The sequence below is a fragment of the Pieris brassicae genome, chromosome 5, assembly GCF_905147105.1.
Source record: "Pieris brassicae chromosome 5, ilPieBrab1.1, whole genome shotgun sequence".
NCBI classification, from domain to species: Eukaryota; Metazoa; Arthropoda; class Insecta; order Lepidoptera; family Pieridae; genus Pieris; species Pieris brassicae.
Genome location: NC_059669.1, coordinates 14512003 through 14528464, shown reverse-complemented (window position 1 = coordinate 14528464; position 16462 = coordinate 14512003). Strand labels below are relative to the sequence as shown.

General features: G+C 34.0%; 1 protein-coding gene across 3 annotated transcripts in view; it reads right to left on the bottom strand.

Annotated features, from left to right (window-relative positions):
- Nucleotides 1-418: 418 nt before the first annotated feature.
- LOC123709392 (flotillin-2) overlaps nt 419-16462 on the bottom strand; it is a 158305-nt gene continuing 142261 nt past the window's right edge. For 2 of the 3 annotated variants that reach the window (XM_045660695.1, XM_045660696.1), the window contains 7 exons: nt 8778-9010; nt 5752-5871; nt 4872-4979; nt 4489-4595; nt 3545-3728; nt 2430-2604; nt 419-1829 (listed from right to left, as the gene is read on the bottom strand). In XM_045660695.1, coding sequence (XP_045516651.1) covers nt 1777-1829; nt 2430-2604; nt 3545-3728; nt 4489-4595; nt 4872-4979; nt 5752-5871; nt 8778-9010 — 980 coding nt within the window. In that variant the 3' untranslated portion in view covers nt 419-1776. Of the gene's footprint in view, nt 1830-2429; nt 2605-3544; nt 3729-4488; nt 4596-4871; nt 4980-5751; nt 5872-8777; nt 9011-11291; nt 11517-16462 lie in introns of those variants that run through there. The other variant, XM_045660697.1, reaches the window with a different exon arrangement.

The window sequence follows — 16462 nt, the reverse complement described above, 5'->3', positions numbered from 1 at the left end:
TGTATTCAAGTTTTTTTGTATGTAAGACGTGTTCAAGACAATGCCTGTTGGGTCGGCTAGCTCAATATCAAGTATCCCGTCCCAACTATGCTATTTAACAAATTAACGGTGGGATTGATCATCTTCTAAGTCGTATTAATCTAATAAAAACGATTTAAATAATAATATACTAATACATAATATTTACAATATTCTTAACCTGCATAGTAATAGTAATAATAAATAGATAATAGTAAACTAGAAAATGGTTTGGTCCCTGTGGCAGTGTACCTTCAATGCTGACATTTCCTCACTGTGTTGCTATAGCTAAATATAATTGAATATATCTTTCATCACTACACGCTATATTTAAACAACTCCATACTATTTCAAGCAACGTAATACCAAATAATTTGATAAATAAAATACATTGTTCAATATATAGTCAATTTATTACGAAAATTACACATTTCATAAATATATGGCACAAATAACACACAACTAATCGTAGAAATTCATTGAAATAGAGAGAATCAATTTCGCGACGCCATTTCGTTTAACGACGCCATTTCGGGACACAGACTTAAAATGGCGCTAGACTGTGCAAGGATTGGCTCTGTACTTTAAATAATCGATAGAATATTCTGAGCTGACGGGACTTCAGGTCGAGACAGTGTCAAGACTTAGCCCGAACTATGTCTTCCGTATGACAAAATTAATTTTTGACATAAGGGTCACACTTAGAGCGTCTTGACCCTGAAACTCCCTTACGGAGTATGAGTCAAGTAAAGCTACTAATATTTTTAAACCGCCATTATTCTGTCACCTGCATTAGCTAATGGGATGTTTTCAAAGTGTAAGTCCACAATATTGAGATCGCTATTGCTATGGCTATAGTTACAGAGCAGCGTCGCCGTTTCTGATTACACCTCTTTATTTCAAGAAATAATTCTCAACGTCAACGTCAACGCCTCACACTTATTTGACTCGGTAGAAACGGAATTCGTTATCAACAGCAAATACTGATCTACCGGGCCTGATATGTTACGGGCACTAGGACAATTCAAAATCCATAAACACACTGTGATAGTAATATTCGATTTTAAAGGCAGTGCCTTAAGAACACTTTAGATAACAGTACAAAATCTACTGGTTCATATACAGTATCTAAGAGCTACGAGAAAAATATATTAAGAATATAAATTGTATAAAAATAATTTGTTCTATTAAAGACTGCTTAAGTGTGCCAAGCGTGAATTCAAAAAAATGTTATCGAATTTTTCATATATAAAAAAATATTTTTTTTTAATCTACTATAAGTTTCTAAATCGAATCAACATAAGATATTTTCACAGTAAAAAAATACTTTGAGTATTCATTATAAATACATACTCACGTATATGGATGGCTCTGCCTTACAAACAATTTGTATGACTCAAAACTTATCTATTAACAAGAGTAGCGGAGTGTTTCTTGCTAGTTCTTCTTGCCTTTACACCTTTGACTTGTTAACTGGTATAATGTAAATTTAAAATCAATATAACATTTCTGTGCAGGCCAAGAAAGGAAAAAGCATATATTTTTACTTATATGAATAAAGTTATTTTGAGTTTATAGTGATTCATATTTTACCTTTAAAATATTAACAGAAAGAAATTAAAAATAAAATTTCACGCTCAGCACAATAAATGGAATTATAATATTCGAAATCATAGTATTTAATACTGTGCTATTATTTTGTACGAGAATCACTAAATAAATAAAAATGCTTTGTGCTGTTTAGACATACGAAAAGTTTTAGCAAGCCGCAACTTCTTTCTTCTTACTGGCTGCTGCCAATGGAGACGCGTCTGGAAAAGAAAGAAATAGCAAATATTCATTAAAAATTATTTAGGAATCCATTAAGCTAGCGAATCTCTATTGATACGCTATAGTGGACAAAAGACAGCAGATAAGTCCATATAATCATATTATAGTGAGTTTCGGCGCATCCTCCTGCGATGGGGATGTTAAGACACACAAATCCCATTGAAATTTAAAAACAAAATGCAACCGCGTTTCTATAGTTTATAAATTCCAAAAACATAAATCACAATTACCGTTTCATAAACGAGTCTAAGTCACCATTTTACCTAAAGTACTGTTAAAATTGTCTTACAAAAAATAGTTTTATTGATGCTAGAGAAGAAAAGTCGAACTAAGAAACGCCAGCCTAATCTTTGAAGTTACTCTAAAAGACCTGATTGTTAATGGTTTAAAACTTGAACGGAATTAGCATAAATAATTTAAATGTCATCTGTCAAATTTCGTTGTATTCCTTTTAATATCTGTATATAATGACGCAAAATCACATGGTACGACAACTGAATATTGAAATAGCTAGAAAAGTTACAGGGTAAGCCTGCACGACTATTAAGGAATATGCGAAATTGCTATACGCTGGTACAAACCTGGTCCACTCGGATGAAGTCTCTTCAACACCTGGTTGATATCCAGGCCAGTAAGTGTTCGTACTGCGGGTGGAATGCCTCCAGCTAATCGGGCCATTTCCCCAGTTGCCCCATTGTCTCCAACGAGGACTATTTCATCTGTCTTCGCTAGAGGAGCAGATACCTCGGCTGCAATCTGTGGATAATGATAATTTATTAATTAAACTTGGAAGAGAATAAGGCCAGCCAGTTATTAACGTTGTTATTGAAGAGCTGGGAACCCAGATTTTTTACTAAAAAAAATCTTACACTTCGTAGTTTTGACTTTATGCCAAAAAAAAATCGAAAGAAGAAGAAAGTTACAGAGTAAATGCGCTAGTTGAAATTTAAATTAAATAGATCGATAGAAAGCAGGTAAAATAACGCCCGTGAAATAGATATTTACGGTTCGTAAAGGCTTTGTGCGGAATTAGGTTATAGTACCAGCGACTTTATTTTATTTCAAAGACACGTAATTCAAAATCTATGAAGGATGATCGTTCAAACACACGGGATGCTTTACAATTGTATGCTACGTATTCCTGCTTATGGTGACTCAGAGCTCCTGAGATTAGTTGGCGTAGAAAAACTGGGTGGTAAAAACTGAGAAATAATAAAAAAATGTGTGCGTGCACTGGTGTACATACGTAAGAAGTGAAACTTCTTTATGACCTTATTTTTTCGAAAAATCTTCTACTATATGCAACTTTACAGAAATTGGTTAAATAAAGTTAAATTAGATAAAGATTAACAAAAGGCTTTTATTATTAGAGACTAATAATATAATACCAATAATACAATTATTTCATAGTACCTGATTACTACTGAGATTATTACAGAATTTCATTAATTGTAATAGAATTATTATTTCTTATGGCTTCGAATCTCTTCGAATCAACCGTGGTAGGGACAAGAAAAAGATGGCGCGTAACGGAAAAATATGACGGTATTTTTTTTTCCAACGCCGATAAAGAAGTTTCACTTCAAAAATAATTCTGAAGCAGAAATGTGTCTGCTGTGTCTCTCAAGGATTCCAAGAGGCCTTCAAACTAAGCTACTACTAAAATGGACCTGCCTATTCTACACTTCAAAATTACCTTCGGCAAAGCTTCAAGAACCAAGGCCATGATGGCTGCATTTCCATACTGCCTGTAGACCCTGGCCTTTGCCAACATCCTCTCAGCATCAGCTTTACCAACGTCCCCAATAGCTGTGGCCTCAGCTAGACCAAGCACCTTGATACGTTCCGCGTCTGCCTTGGCTGACTCGACTGTTTGTGTACTGAAATAACCATCAATTCAATTAGTGATTTAAAGACATTTATGAATACGCTCTTTTAGCTCGTGCGTTCGAATCACCAATTAACCCAACTTTCCTTCTTTGTGTACAATAAACGCTCTCTAGTATGATGAAGGAAAACATCATGAGAAAACTAGATGGTTGACCTGTCTATTAAGAAAAATATTATCACAAAACAGATATAGATAAAGGTCACCACCACACCTGCTAGCTTCCCGACGTCGCAGGTGTCCATGGGTGGTTATAAATTTATTTAAAGTGACCTGGTGATTTGTCTCCTGTCCCATAAAACAAAACATATTTCTGAGACTAGGTGTACAAATCCTGGCCCACCACTTTTTCGTCCGGCACACCACCAACAGAGTTTTTATGCCGTTTTTATGATAATGGCCAGCAACAAAAGGCCAACGTGAGTGTATTTACTTTCATGTCTTAAAAAAATGTTTAAAAACAAGAAAATATGACGTCATAAATTTTACACACACTACGGAACCTCTGTAACGCGTTTGTATGAACTACTTGAATAGTTCGTATTGCTCTGAGATTCTGGTGTGGATCGAGGTCCACATACCCCTGCAACAGGGGCAGTGATGCGCAAATGCATTTCCGCCTCGGATATCAAAAAAAGAAACTTTGGGAAAAAAACCAATTTTTCATCAAAATCTGTTCATAAATGTTTTAGATATTAGTTTCGCATTTTTCTTTTAGTTTCGTATGATTTAGTAAATTTATAATATCTCACCGTTTTCCCTCGGCGATCGCTTGTAGTCTGTAGGCTTCTGCTTCAGCAGGCAAACGAACCGTTGACTTCAACTCTTCCTCTCGGCGTAGAATCTCTTGTTGTTCCACCTGAGTGGATAAAAAATATCTGACTTTAGAAGAAGAAAGACATGTTTTAGTTGTAACAAGCGATATGCAAGAACAAACAAAATTATAATTAATTTCTGTAAAAAGCTTTATTAATTAAAATACTAAAGTTGTACCATAGACCTAGATACAAATACTAGAGTGATCTTTCGTCCATTTCAGACAAATTGTGTTTACGCTGCGACGGCAGATACTAGGCAAATACTTTAGCTATAGCAGAGCGACTGATTTTTTACAAATAAGGGGGTAAGACATTACCTCAATTTGTTTGCGACGCTCAACGACCTCGATCTGAATCTCTTCGTTTCGTATCTTCTGTTTAATTTTCGCAGCTTGCAATTCGTAAGCTAAAGCGGCCTCGGCTTTCTGAAAAAATAATTAAGTATCAAGAAATTTGACAAAATCTATAGACAAAGCTATCAAAGTCCTTCAAGGCACTATTCAGTGTCCAATCAGTTTTCTTCACTATTTTAAGTTAAATACTTCTTTGTGTCATTCTGTAAAATGATGATTACGGCATGGTAGGAAGAGAAAGAAAATTGAATCGCTTTATTTTGATTTTTCTTTAGGCGGTTAAGATTGTCAACATAAAATTTGTAAATTCATACAAAATAAAATTTGAAGATTTAAAATCATTTACATAATATAATTTAGCATTATTTACAGTTACAGTCGTAAATAATTAGTATTCAAGACTTAGCGTTCACTCGCTCTAAAACATCTTCAATAAAAAAAAAATGATTACGATCGCCTACCACCTACCACTATTTTATTTCTCTAGTAAAATAGTTATAATTTTTTCTTACATAAACTTCATACTACGCAATAAAAAAACTCTCGAATCGTCGTTTAGGAATGAATCGAATTGAAATTAGTTCCCGGTCATTTGTCAAAACTGCTTTCCAAAGTTTGTTTTCGGGGTACTTTTGACACGTAAATTTAATTAAATTCAATTTTAATTTTACATATAATACATTGACATAATCGGTAAACATTTACATTATTTATTATAATCAGAATTCGGAATATTCCAATTTAAAATGTTTTTTTTTAGTTTCAACAAATACTGTCTAATATTATGCATTTTATTATCTTATAATAGCTATTTTTAATATGCAATTTTATTAAAGCTACTTACAGCAGTATTGACTTCCTGATCGAAGTGAGCTTTCTGCAGCTTGAATAGCCTAGAGTTATCTTCGATTCTCGTGTCCATTGAATATTTCACATCCATGGCGTTCTTTTCGCATTCCGCTTCCTGGAAATCACAAAAATAAAATCAAATAATTTTGATTAGCTACTTGCCTATTAGAAAAAAGCACATGGTCACGAAACAGATACAGAGGTTTAAGCCTAAAAGTTTTTAGCACCCCTAGTTTTTTATCCCTGATAACTATTTAGAAACGAATCGAATCGAAAGGAGCTATTTGCATTACCAACCAACCAACATGTGTTAGTAATTTTAAACTTTCTACTAGAATTTAATATTTTGTTTCAATCTAAAATCTTTTTCGCACGTAATTTTGTAAAAATCAATATTTAAACCGATAACCGTTATATTTTATGCGAGGGTAGGAATTTTCTTTGGGTGATTAGAATTTAGAATCAGATATTCTGGTATCAATACGTGTTCACTTTATATAGGCCTAACATATAGACGTGATTTATAATAACACATACGAAAGATTAAATATATTGTTATCATTAATTAATAATTTTTGGAAAAGTTCAGTTTAACCTTAGTTAAATCTCTACAATTTAATTTGAAATTGACACAATTCCTCATTAGGCTAAACGCTGTCTCATCTGTCACCATTAAACAAAATGGACATTTATTAACTCCATCTATCAATTAAAAAGTTAGAGTACAGTTAATTTCGCTTGCCCAGCCTTCTTTCTTCTCTTTCGGGACCGTATCAATTCTTAAAAGGTTGGAAACGCACTCGAAAGCTCTCTGGCATTGAGAGTGTCTTTGGGCGGTGGTATCACTTAACGTTAGGTAATCTCTGCCCGATTGCCCTTGTTCTATAAAAAAAATGGACGAATATGACGGATATAAAATATCTTTAATCTTTAACAGCACTGGCGGACAGAAAACTCCTTTTATATGTTATTAATATACGTGGGTAACACTGAAAATGTTTAGAACGGACCAGTTAGAAACATTGCTAATGAAATGTTTTTACGAATTTCAATTTTAGAACTCTTTGGTAACCTGATGTAGAATATTATTGCATTCATTTGTCATTTGTTTTTGTGAATTGGCGGCAAATCTTAAACTCTTGTTACACGTGAAAATGAACCTAACGCGAGAAAATTTTCGGTCAATGATTTATTATTACTTTCGTTGTGGACTTACTCAACAACAAAGCTATGATAGGCTACGATTAGCATTTCTTAATGAAGCCCTATCTCGTGCCACTATTTACAGTTGGTTTAACGAGTTTAAACGTGGACGTAGCAATGTCAATGATCATCCGCGTGAGGAACGTCCTTTAACAGCGACTACTGCAGATAACATCAGTGATGTGCAACGCATGATAGAGGAAGATAAGAGAGTGACCTATCAGCAGATACGGGCAAGCCTAGGCATTGGTATGAGCCAAGTTCAAAAAATATTACGCGAACATTTAGGCGTCAGGAAGCTTTGCCCCCATACTTTAACCGACAACCAGAAAGACCTTCGTATGGACTGGTGAATATTTGCTATGGCAGGTGTCGAAATAATGAGTCATGCGCCATACACTCCTGACCTGGTGCCCTGCGACTTTCATTAATTCCCAAGAACTAAAAATAACATTCGAGGTACTCGCTTTGGTATTCGCTTTACGGTCCCTGAATATATGGTGAAAGCGTACGAAAATGCCATAGAAGAGACCCCTAAGGAAGAATGGGCCCATTGCTTCTTTCGTTGGTTCCATCGCACGATATGTAGAGAGGGACGGAGATTACTTCGATAAACAATAAAAGTATTGCAACTTTCTACATTAAGCCGTTTTTCATTTTCTAAACATTTTCAGTGTTACCTAGGTATACTTTATAACGAATATATTCGTGTATAGTGAACCCGGAAACATATAAGTATATCTCAAATTACAACAAAGTAGATCAAAGACGAAATAGACCTATTAATACTCCATTACGCCTAGTTACCCAATTTTCCAAACGACATTGGCCTTAATTTGAATGACAATGGCCCTTGTTGTTTTAGGTTTGTAAAGTACAATTCACTATATATAATAAAATATTTTCCTAGTAGAAAGCTGAAGACCGTTTGCACAGTCATATATAAAAAGTTCATTCATTTTGTTTCTCTCAGTCATTTATATAACATTACATAGAGTTACGATCCGTATAGCTACGTTTCTGTATTAGTTTTTAATGAGATTTTTTACTAAGCTTCGAACTGAATTATACTTCCTGAATTCTCCTATATGTCTTGAACTTTATTAGTTAAAAGATAATCCTACTTTTCTTATTTTGTGTCTGAGGAGCAAACTAACTGTTGTGGTCTCTGGCAGAATTACCAGCGCTGTGGAAAACGTCTGCTCCACAGCATAATGCTGAGCCAGGGCGAGTTACTACCAAGGCACGCAGACATTACACACTTTGATTATTATTATTTTGTGTGTTTTGTGTGTATAAATGTTGTTTATTTTGTATAATTGCTTATATTTAACCCAAGAAACATTTGTTTATGAGTATTTTTGTCTTCTTCCGGTAATTAATGTTGAATTTACTTTAACGAACAAAGAAAATAATTAGGTCAAGATAATTTATATGCTTTAAATGAAACAAACCGTTAATTTATTGAAGCTTTTGATTGAATTAATTGGATCGAATCAGAGCATATGTAAGATATATGTACTTAAGGTTATATATAGGTATTGATAAAAAAAACACATGTAATTATATAAAAAAGAACGAAACCTACTGCAGCAGCTAGAACCCTTAGAATAAAGTTATCACCTGCACAGCGGGGTGGGTTGTCGGCCTTTAAGGCAAGTCGCATTGATTGAAAATATCTCTATTACCTGCTCGTTCTACAAAATACATGATGGGTGTCGCTTTAATATATATATCTATGTTCGAATCATAACGATCTGTACAGCCGATTAACCATACAAGCATCTAATATTCTATTACAATGCATATATAACAAACCCGTATTCCAGCATCTCTATTGGCTTGTGCTACTCCAATATCCGCGTCTCTTTTGACAACCGCAGTCTGCGCCTTGCCCAAGCTGGCCAAGTATTGCACGTCATCGTAGACGTCCTTGATCGTGAACGAGAGGATCTCTATGCCCATCCGACCGACGTCTGGAGCCGCCACTTCGCGAACCAGACCCGCGAACTGGTCTCTGTCCTTGTACACCTCTTCTACTGTAAGAGTTCCTGTGGGAAAGATACGCATTGATAACTTGGTATCTAAAATTAAACTACCGTGGTTTCTGAGGTCCATTACCAGTTTTCTTTGTACATTGTATTAATAAAAAAATATGTAAGTCAGTAGAACGCTACGCTTGTTCAACATCGCTGGGCCTAAATCCATTTTGATAAGGAATCCAGCATTTCACCCCTCTGAAGAATGAAGAGCCTAATTTATAACATGCCTAAAATTTCGGCAACACGTTCTCCTCTAATTTACGTAACGAGCCATTCCTAAACGTTTCTAAGTAAGCATAATGTTTTTAAGTTATTATTTTTTTCACATTAACTGTTTTCTTTTCATTATTAATAGCATTTACGTAGTTTAACTTTCGTATCTCCATAAAACTGGCATGATTCATATCAGCAATGTCAGGCTGTGATTAATGATTTGTAATATAAATATGTAAAGAATAAAAATCAAAATCTACTGTAACCACTATGTGTGCTACTACTACTTCGTACCCTCAGCGAAAACTAACCTCTCGAAAACGGCACACATGACACAATGTATGATAATAATTAATGAATTTCATAGATTAACAGACGTTTTAATTGTCCGTTAAGTCTGACAAAAAGTTTGCTTCATGTCAGTTCCTATACTGTAAAAAAGCTTTACTCTTTCTGTGAATATTTTAATGTTTAATGTTGAGTTATTTTTTCTATGTAAATGTAAATACCACATTGGAGTAATAAATAAATTGTTTTTTAGAAGCAATAGTTACTACACAAACTTTGTAGCGTTAAAATGATAAAAAACATTTTAAAAATGTAATGTTAAAACCTCTCATTATCACGCTATAAAAATGTGTCTCATTAGTGACATTGTTATAATTCAAATATAGAACACTGCATACTGAAAACTTTTCGGTTTTTACACATAAAGGATTTAATTAGATTTCCTTAATTACTATATCAAAACCTGACAGATTTTCCCTTGATCATTAATCAATTGATCCTTGATCAAGTTCCGGGTTCAATACCCGAAATACCAGTCGTAATTCGTTCCAGTTAGTTTATCTGTAAAAAACTATGACACTGCGGAATTTATAGAAAATACTTTTTCTATAGAGGTTTTACTCCATAACTAAGATTGTTCGAGATGCACATTTGTGATTTTTGGTTTCATAACTTTGTAAGTCGTTGGTCTGACATCTCAATGTGTTGGAGATGGAAAGCTATAACGGTTAACATTTAGTAGCCGATAACAATTCTAACAAATTCCTTTACCTGCGACGTTATCTTCACAGAACAATAATTACATTTAATAGAAAAGCCATTCTCATTATAATCAACAATTCATAAAAATAGTTGCACATTGAATGCATAACATTGTTAAGAAATGTCGTAATTATTGAGATAACTTTTTACTACTACAATAACTGGGCTGTCGCAATATCTATGGCGGTGGGCGAGCCACGTAGCGCGCATGGACAAGAACCAATGGACCTGCAGGCTCCTTGAATGGAAACCAAAGACCGCGCGCCGCCCACTGACTAGGTGGACTTAAGACATCGTCAAGGCGGTTGGCTTCCAGGGGATGCAGAGAGGCCAGTACATGGCGTACTGGAGGAAGATGGAGGAGGCCTACTCAAACTCAAACTAACTTTATTCACATAGGTAACCAAGTACACTTATGAACGTCAACAGAAAATAAGTTTAAAGAAATTCATTCTAAATTTACATTTAGTACCAGTTCGCAAGTCAAAGGCGTAGAGTGGGCAAGAAGAACTGTCAAGAAACTCTCCGCCACTCTTCTACGTCCGAATATAAAAAAAAATCCGTCAGAATTGAACAAAAATGACTGATGATGATGATGATTCCTATAACCATAATAGAATAAAAGAGATAGCGGGAAATATTGGTGAATAGTAGCGAAGATGACATGAGACAAGTGAAAGAATTTGAAAGAAGCCTCTCTCTTATGGAGGTGTACTAGTATGAGATATAATTATAACATAAACTTAATGTAAACCTTTTTTTTCCAATTTCATCTCAAACACCCTCAAACATTAAATAAATAATTACTTGTTTGTAAACAAAATAAAATTTATCGCATTTTGTATATTAATCTCAACACATTAATAATAATTAAAAATATAAAATAAAACGAATTTAAAAAGTTTGGTCTCTGTGGCAATCTCTCTCTGTAATGCTGGCAGAATTTCCTCGCTGAATTACGATTCTTATACGTATACGTTGAACTAACGTACTGTGTTGGAAATGAATATAAATGTTAAATACTCACTTTTTAACATTAAGGTAGGTCAGCCCAAATGTAAGCCCGATAGGAATAAGCGCAAATCGAAGCATTTCCATTATTATAAACACTAAAACGACTTGGAAGACATCAAATTGGCAATACGAAGACACTTGTTTAGTCAGGATAAACTTCAGAACACTTTATTATAAATATGTAGTTTTTAATAGGTAGCTCTTTTGAATGTCTAAGACAATTATTTATAGATCATAAAAATAACCGGTTCAAGCGAACAATATGTCAAGTCGTAATCAGTGCAAATTTTATACTAAATAGACTCCTGAATACGCACACTGCGTGGCAAACACTTCCGTCATGATATATGTATTTATCTCTGCATTTGATAAAAATGCGGCAAGATCGTTATCATTTTGATTTTAACAAGTACGAACCTCTTTATTTGGTTATACTAGTTATAATTAGAATCTGCTTTATTCTTAGGGCATAACATAGAATCAATAAACCCTTCTCAGTAGTCACTGAAGCTAAAGGAAAGATCAATAGATCACTTGACCTTAGACTGTTATGAAGAAATGTACTACAATTATGTATACTTATAAAATCTCGTGTGACAACCCTGTTTCGTGATATTTTTTTCCTACTAGGCAAACAGGTGATCCACCTTCTATCTGTGACTGTTTGTGTCTTAGGCATGTTGGTTTTTAATTAGATATTAATAGAATAATATTCACGATAAGACGTAATTAGTAACGTCCTTGACATGACCTCAATACTCCTTTAAAACGATAATTCTCAAGTGGGATTACGGATACAGGGTCGAACTTAGACGTTATAAAACAGATATTCATAGTAGCTGTTTGTCAAAGAACTGTTGTTAATTAGTGTACTGTACAAGGAGTATGAATATAGCAAGCAACAAGCAATAAATTAATATATGTATCGTATTCTAAACAACTCGTTTAAAGTTAAAAAATTAAAACAATCAAACGATGTAATGCGGGGACTATAAAGTGTTATTCCTAGTGAAAAACTATTTATTACATCTCTGTACCGATTGAGTAACCTACACTTCGTTGTAAAACATGACAGAACAAGGAGATCATTCATCTAAATAATGACCTAGTAAATGTACTATAAATTAAACATTTTGCCATGACTATATTTTCTTTTTAGGAACAATACAAGAGATTGAAGTCCTTGAAGACTGACACAATGGCAGGGGAGTAGAACGAAAAGAAACATAACACAGTCCGTAAACAAAGCAACATTGTTATTCGTAAGATGTCCAAATGGATTTTGGACGAAATGAATTACCGAACGTGCGGGATTACGTTAGTAAAATAGAAATACGAAAAGTGTAGATATTGGATCATATTTAAATAATAGTATTTAAAACAAACCAGTGGCGCTACAACCTTTTTAGGTCTGGACCTCAGATTTCTGTATATGTGCCTTTTTGGCACTATTTTGCCTAGGCAAGCCGGTTTCCTCACGGTATTTTCCTTCTACGTTCGAGCGAATGTTAAATGCGCACTTAGAAAAGGAAAACCATTCGTGCATAACCGGGAATCGAACCTCAGGGTAGAGAGTTACACCCTAAAGCCACTAGGCTACTGCTTAATACAAATAAACATTTGATAATAATCGTGAATATTAAAGCTTATTTAAGCATATTTTACACATATTTAGTCACAAGAATCTTTTTAGAGATAATTATTTTATTAAAATTTATTATTACGTACAATCGTTTTTATTGCACAGCAAGAATAGAAAATAAGAGTTTTGGTATTTTAATGTTATCAGTCTAATTTATGTATGTAATGGAAATAACATAAGCTAAAATACATAACAGAAGATGCAATCACCTATCTGCGGCAGAATGTTGTAGTTATAGCCTATTGGGAAAACTATAATGTCGGCTTAGGGGAACTTGCCGTATCTATCTTTGATTTGTATATAACTACTATAATAAAACAAAAGACTGATGTGTAAGCAAAGAGATATTGAACAGTTTAATCGATTAAAGAGAATAATATTATTGAGGTTCCTAACTCTGTTTAAGCTAACATCGAAGTTTACCGAATCTAATAAATTTGCTTCACCACGACTAAAGCGAACAACTTTCTTTACCGATTGAGTATTATTGTTATAAATATATTAAATTTATATAAAAAGTGCCAATTTACTACTGTGACTTTATGACATATTGATCCATGACCATCTAAAAAAATCCATATTACAATTCAAACGAATAAAAAAACTTTTCTTCTTAACTATATTTTTTTACTTCCACGTTACTTCCAACTGATCACTTTTTACAGGTTTTAGCCATTTATTTTGATATTATATTTATTAATATTTTTCAGATAATTTATCATTAAACCAGGAAAATCGATAATCCCGCGAAGCCGAGTCCCGCCGCTCGCGACGGCAGCGGCAGGACTGAACTCCCAATGGAGTTTTCACAATGTTACTATTGAAAAGCGATGTTTACAGCTTTCCAATATAAAGCGGGTATAATCCAATATAAATAATCGAGCTAATCGAGGTAGAGTACCGAAATAATATTAAGTAAATGAAACTCCATACTGACTTTTATGGGTTTTTGCTATTTTTTTCTATAAATGCTGAAAGATGAATTACAGATGTTACTGGTTGAACCCCCCTGAAATGTTTAGTTTGCTAAAAAAAATAATTTGTTTTAATTATTCTCTGATAACTAAAATATGCTTATCAGAGATTAATAAAATCTAATGGACCAGATGGACCAAAGTGTAAGCCGTAATCACGGAGCGAGTTCTCTGCATATGCATACTCCGCAATAATTTGCACTTTGCAACGCATTAATATTAAAGCCAATAAATCATACAGAATGAACACGTAAGCTTTACAAATAAACACAGTATTTAGAAGCAATATTATTCATTATTGTTTAGTTTCTTTAAAGTGTGTTTGACAACGAATATAAATTTTAAGTGATGTTGCATCAATAATGATGTTACACACATGACAACAAGGTCTACTATTGACCTACCTAGAATGAAAAATGTTTAATCTTGGGCCTAAGTGGTGAACCATCAAACAACGAAAAAGTTTTGTTATTAAAAAGAATAAATATCAATTAACAAACGGTTGTATATAGATATATATTTTATATAAATATTTAAGTGTCGAAGCAAAATATCGTATATACAAAATAAGTAAGAGTTTCGGACTAGGGACAAGGACTAAGGTCGCAAAATAAATCGCGAAGCTCATTAAACGAGATCCCATAACGAAATCCTTACAAGAAAACCGATATCGTGTTGACCCAACACGAATGAAAATAAAACAGGCATTTAAAGAGAGTTTCATTCGAAAACAACCCTTTCACCGAAATGTTTTACGAACTTTTTCAAGTTGTCAAAGATACCGTATATGACATAAGAGTTCCTGTGCGTAGCCTCAAAAACATCAAGGCTTTTGAGCTAGTGTAGTTTCAGTAACTATAAGTGTAGTTTTAATTATTTCAATAATTTTAGGAACTAGGTGTCCTCAAGATTTACGTGAAGAGGCCTCTGTTGGTGGGCTTGTGCAATTTTTTTTTCATTTCTTAGTCGACACTTTCTGTGTTAAAGATTCAGAAAGGACAGCGCGATCTGTTGTTACTCCCATATGTCAAATAGTTTTTGACAAACGGGATATGACTCGCTTCTGAACCGAGGTTCTTTTTTCAATCCCTTACATGGAAGAGTCTTTATTATAGACATTTATGTACTTTGATTGACTGAGATATTCAATGTCGAACCACCTGGTTACGCAGGCTTCAAATCTATTTCATTTTTATTTCTTACTTGAAGTTCCTAAACAATCCGTTCGCATAGATTTTGCAGGTACGTGCTACGTGGGATGTGTCAATAACTGAGACAATAAAGCTTTTGTCAACGTTGCGGGCGTACTAAGGAACTACATACCATGTTTGTGTCGGTTCCTACAGATCTCTGTACTGGTACGGGAGATGCAGAGAAGCTGTGACACCTGGGATTTATAAATCTTTCTAATGTTGATTGATATACATAAAACGTTAACGATTAACGTGGTCCAAAATGTAATACGACAACGTCACGTCACCTTTTTTAACATTGGCGAACAGTATCACCCAATCAAAAAGTTGCAATGCCATAGTCATCATTAATAAAACGAAAAGTCTTTCGTTTAAAATTCTAAAAGAGTATACTTTAGATATATATTACGCGAGTATCACACGGTTAATAATACATTGTTTAAAAATAATAATAATACCAATCGTTACATTAATTTTGTAATACATATCTGTCATTTACTAGAGAGGGGGGGGGGGTGACTTAACGACGAGCATGCATGTGGATGAAGAGCGAGGTCATGACCGTAGCAAGTAGAGATCCGTGAACTGCCTACCCCTTCGAGAGAAAGGCGTGAATATATAAATAAATATTTCATATACTACAAGTGATATTTTGAGAAGTCTATTAAATATTCATGATTTAAGATTTAGATAGATCACACCTGACGAGGTTATAAACGACCGCCGAAAACTCGTTAAACGTTTAACACTCTTATCTTTATTAATACTTTAGATTTAACTTAGATTGACTTAGACTTTCCTCACTTCCTTTTTTTTAAATTCTCTCTTCAAATTGGAAATGTTCGCGTGCCATCGATCATAGGTATCTCAATTTTATAATTTTACATTATATGTATTTTTTATTTTTATAACATAACATTGCCAGAAGGCTAGCGAGTGTCGACTTTTAAGAATTGGTACTCTTTTCTTGAAGGCCCCTTAGTGCAGAAATACTTCAGTAGGTAGCTGTTTCTGCATAGAGGTGGCGGCAAAACTACCTTCTAAACAGCTAGTTTGTGGAACAACAGACATCATTACTTAATACAAAAGTCAAGATATAGATGTCCGCGACGCCCCGTTTTTATTTCACCTAAAAGAATCTTTATTATCTTTGCTCAAAGTTTCATGTTAAGAATAGCTTTCTAGCTGAGAATCAAAAAACTTATTAGTTTTCATCGTTTACAAATTACAAATCAGAAAATCTATTTTATTCTGACGCATATGGAGTGTAACCCGATGAACTAGATTCCAAGGACCGGCCAAAGGAGGTTTTTTAAGATATATACAGAAATATTGTACTATTGTCAAAGCGACGCATTGCTTAAGTCCACAGACT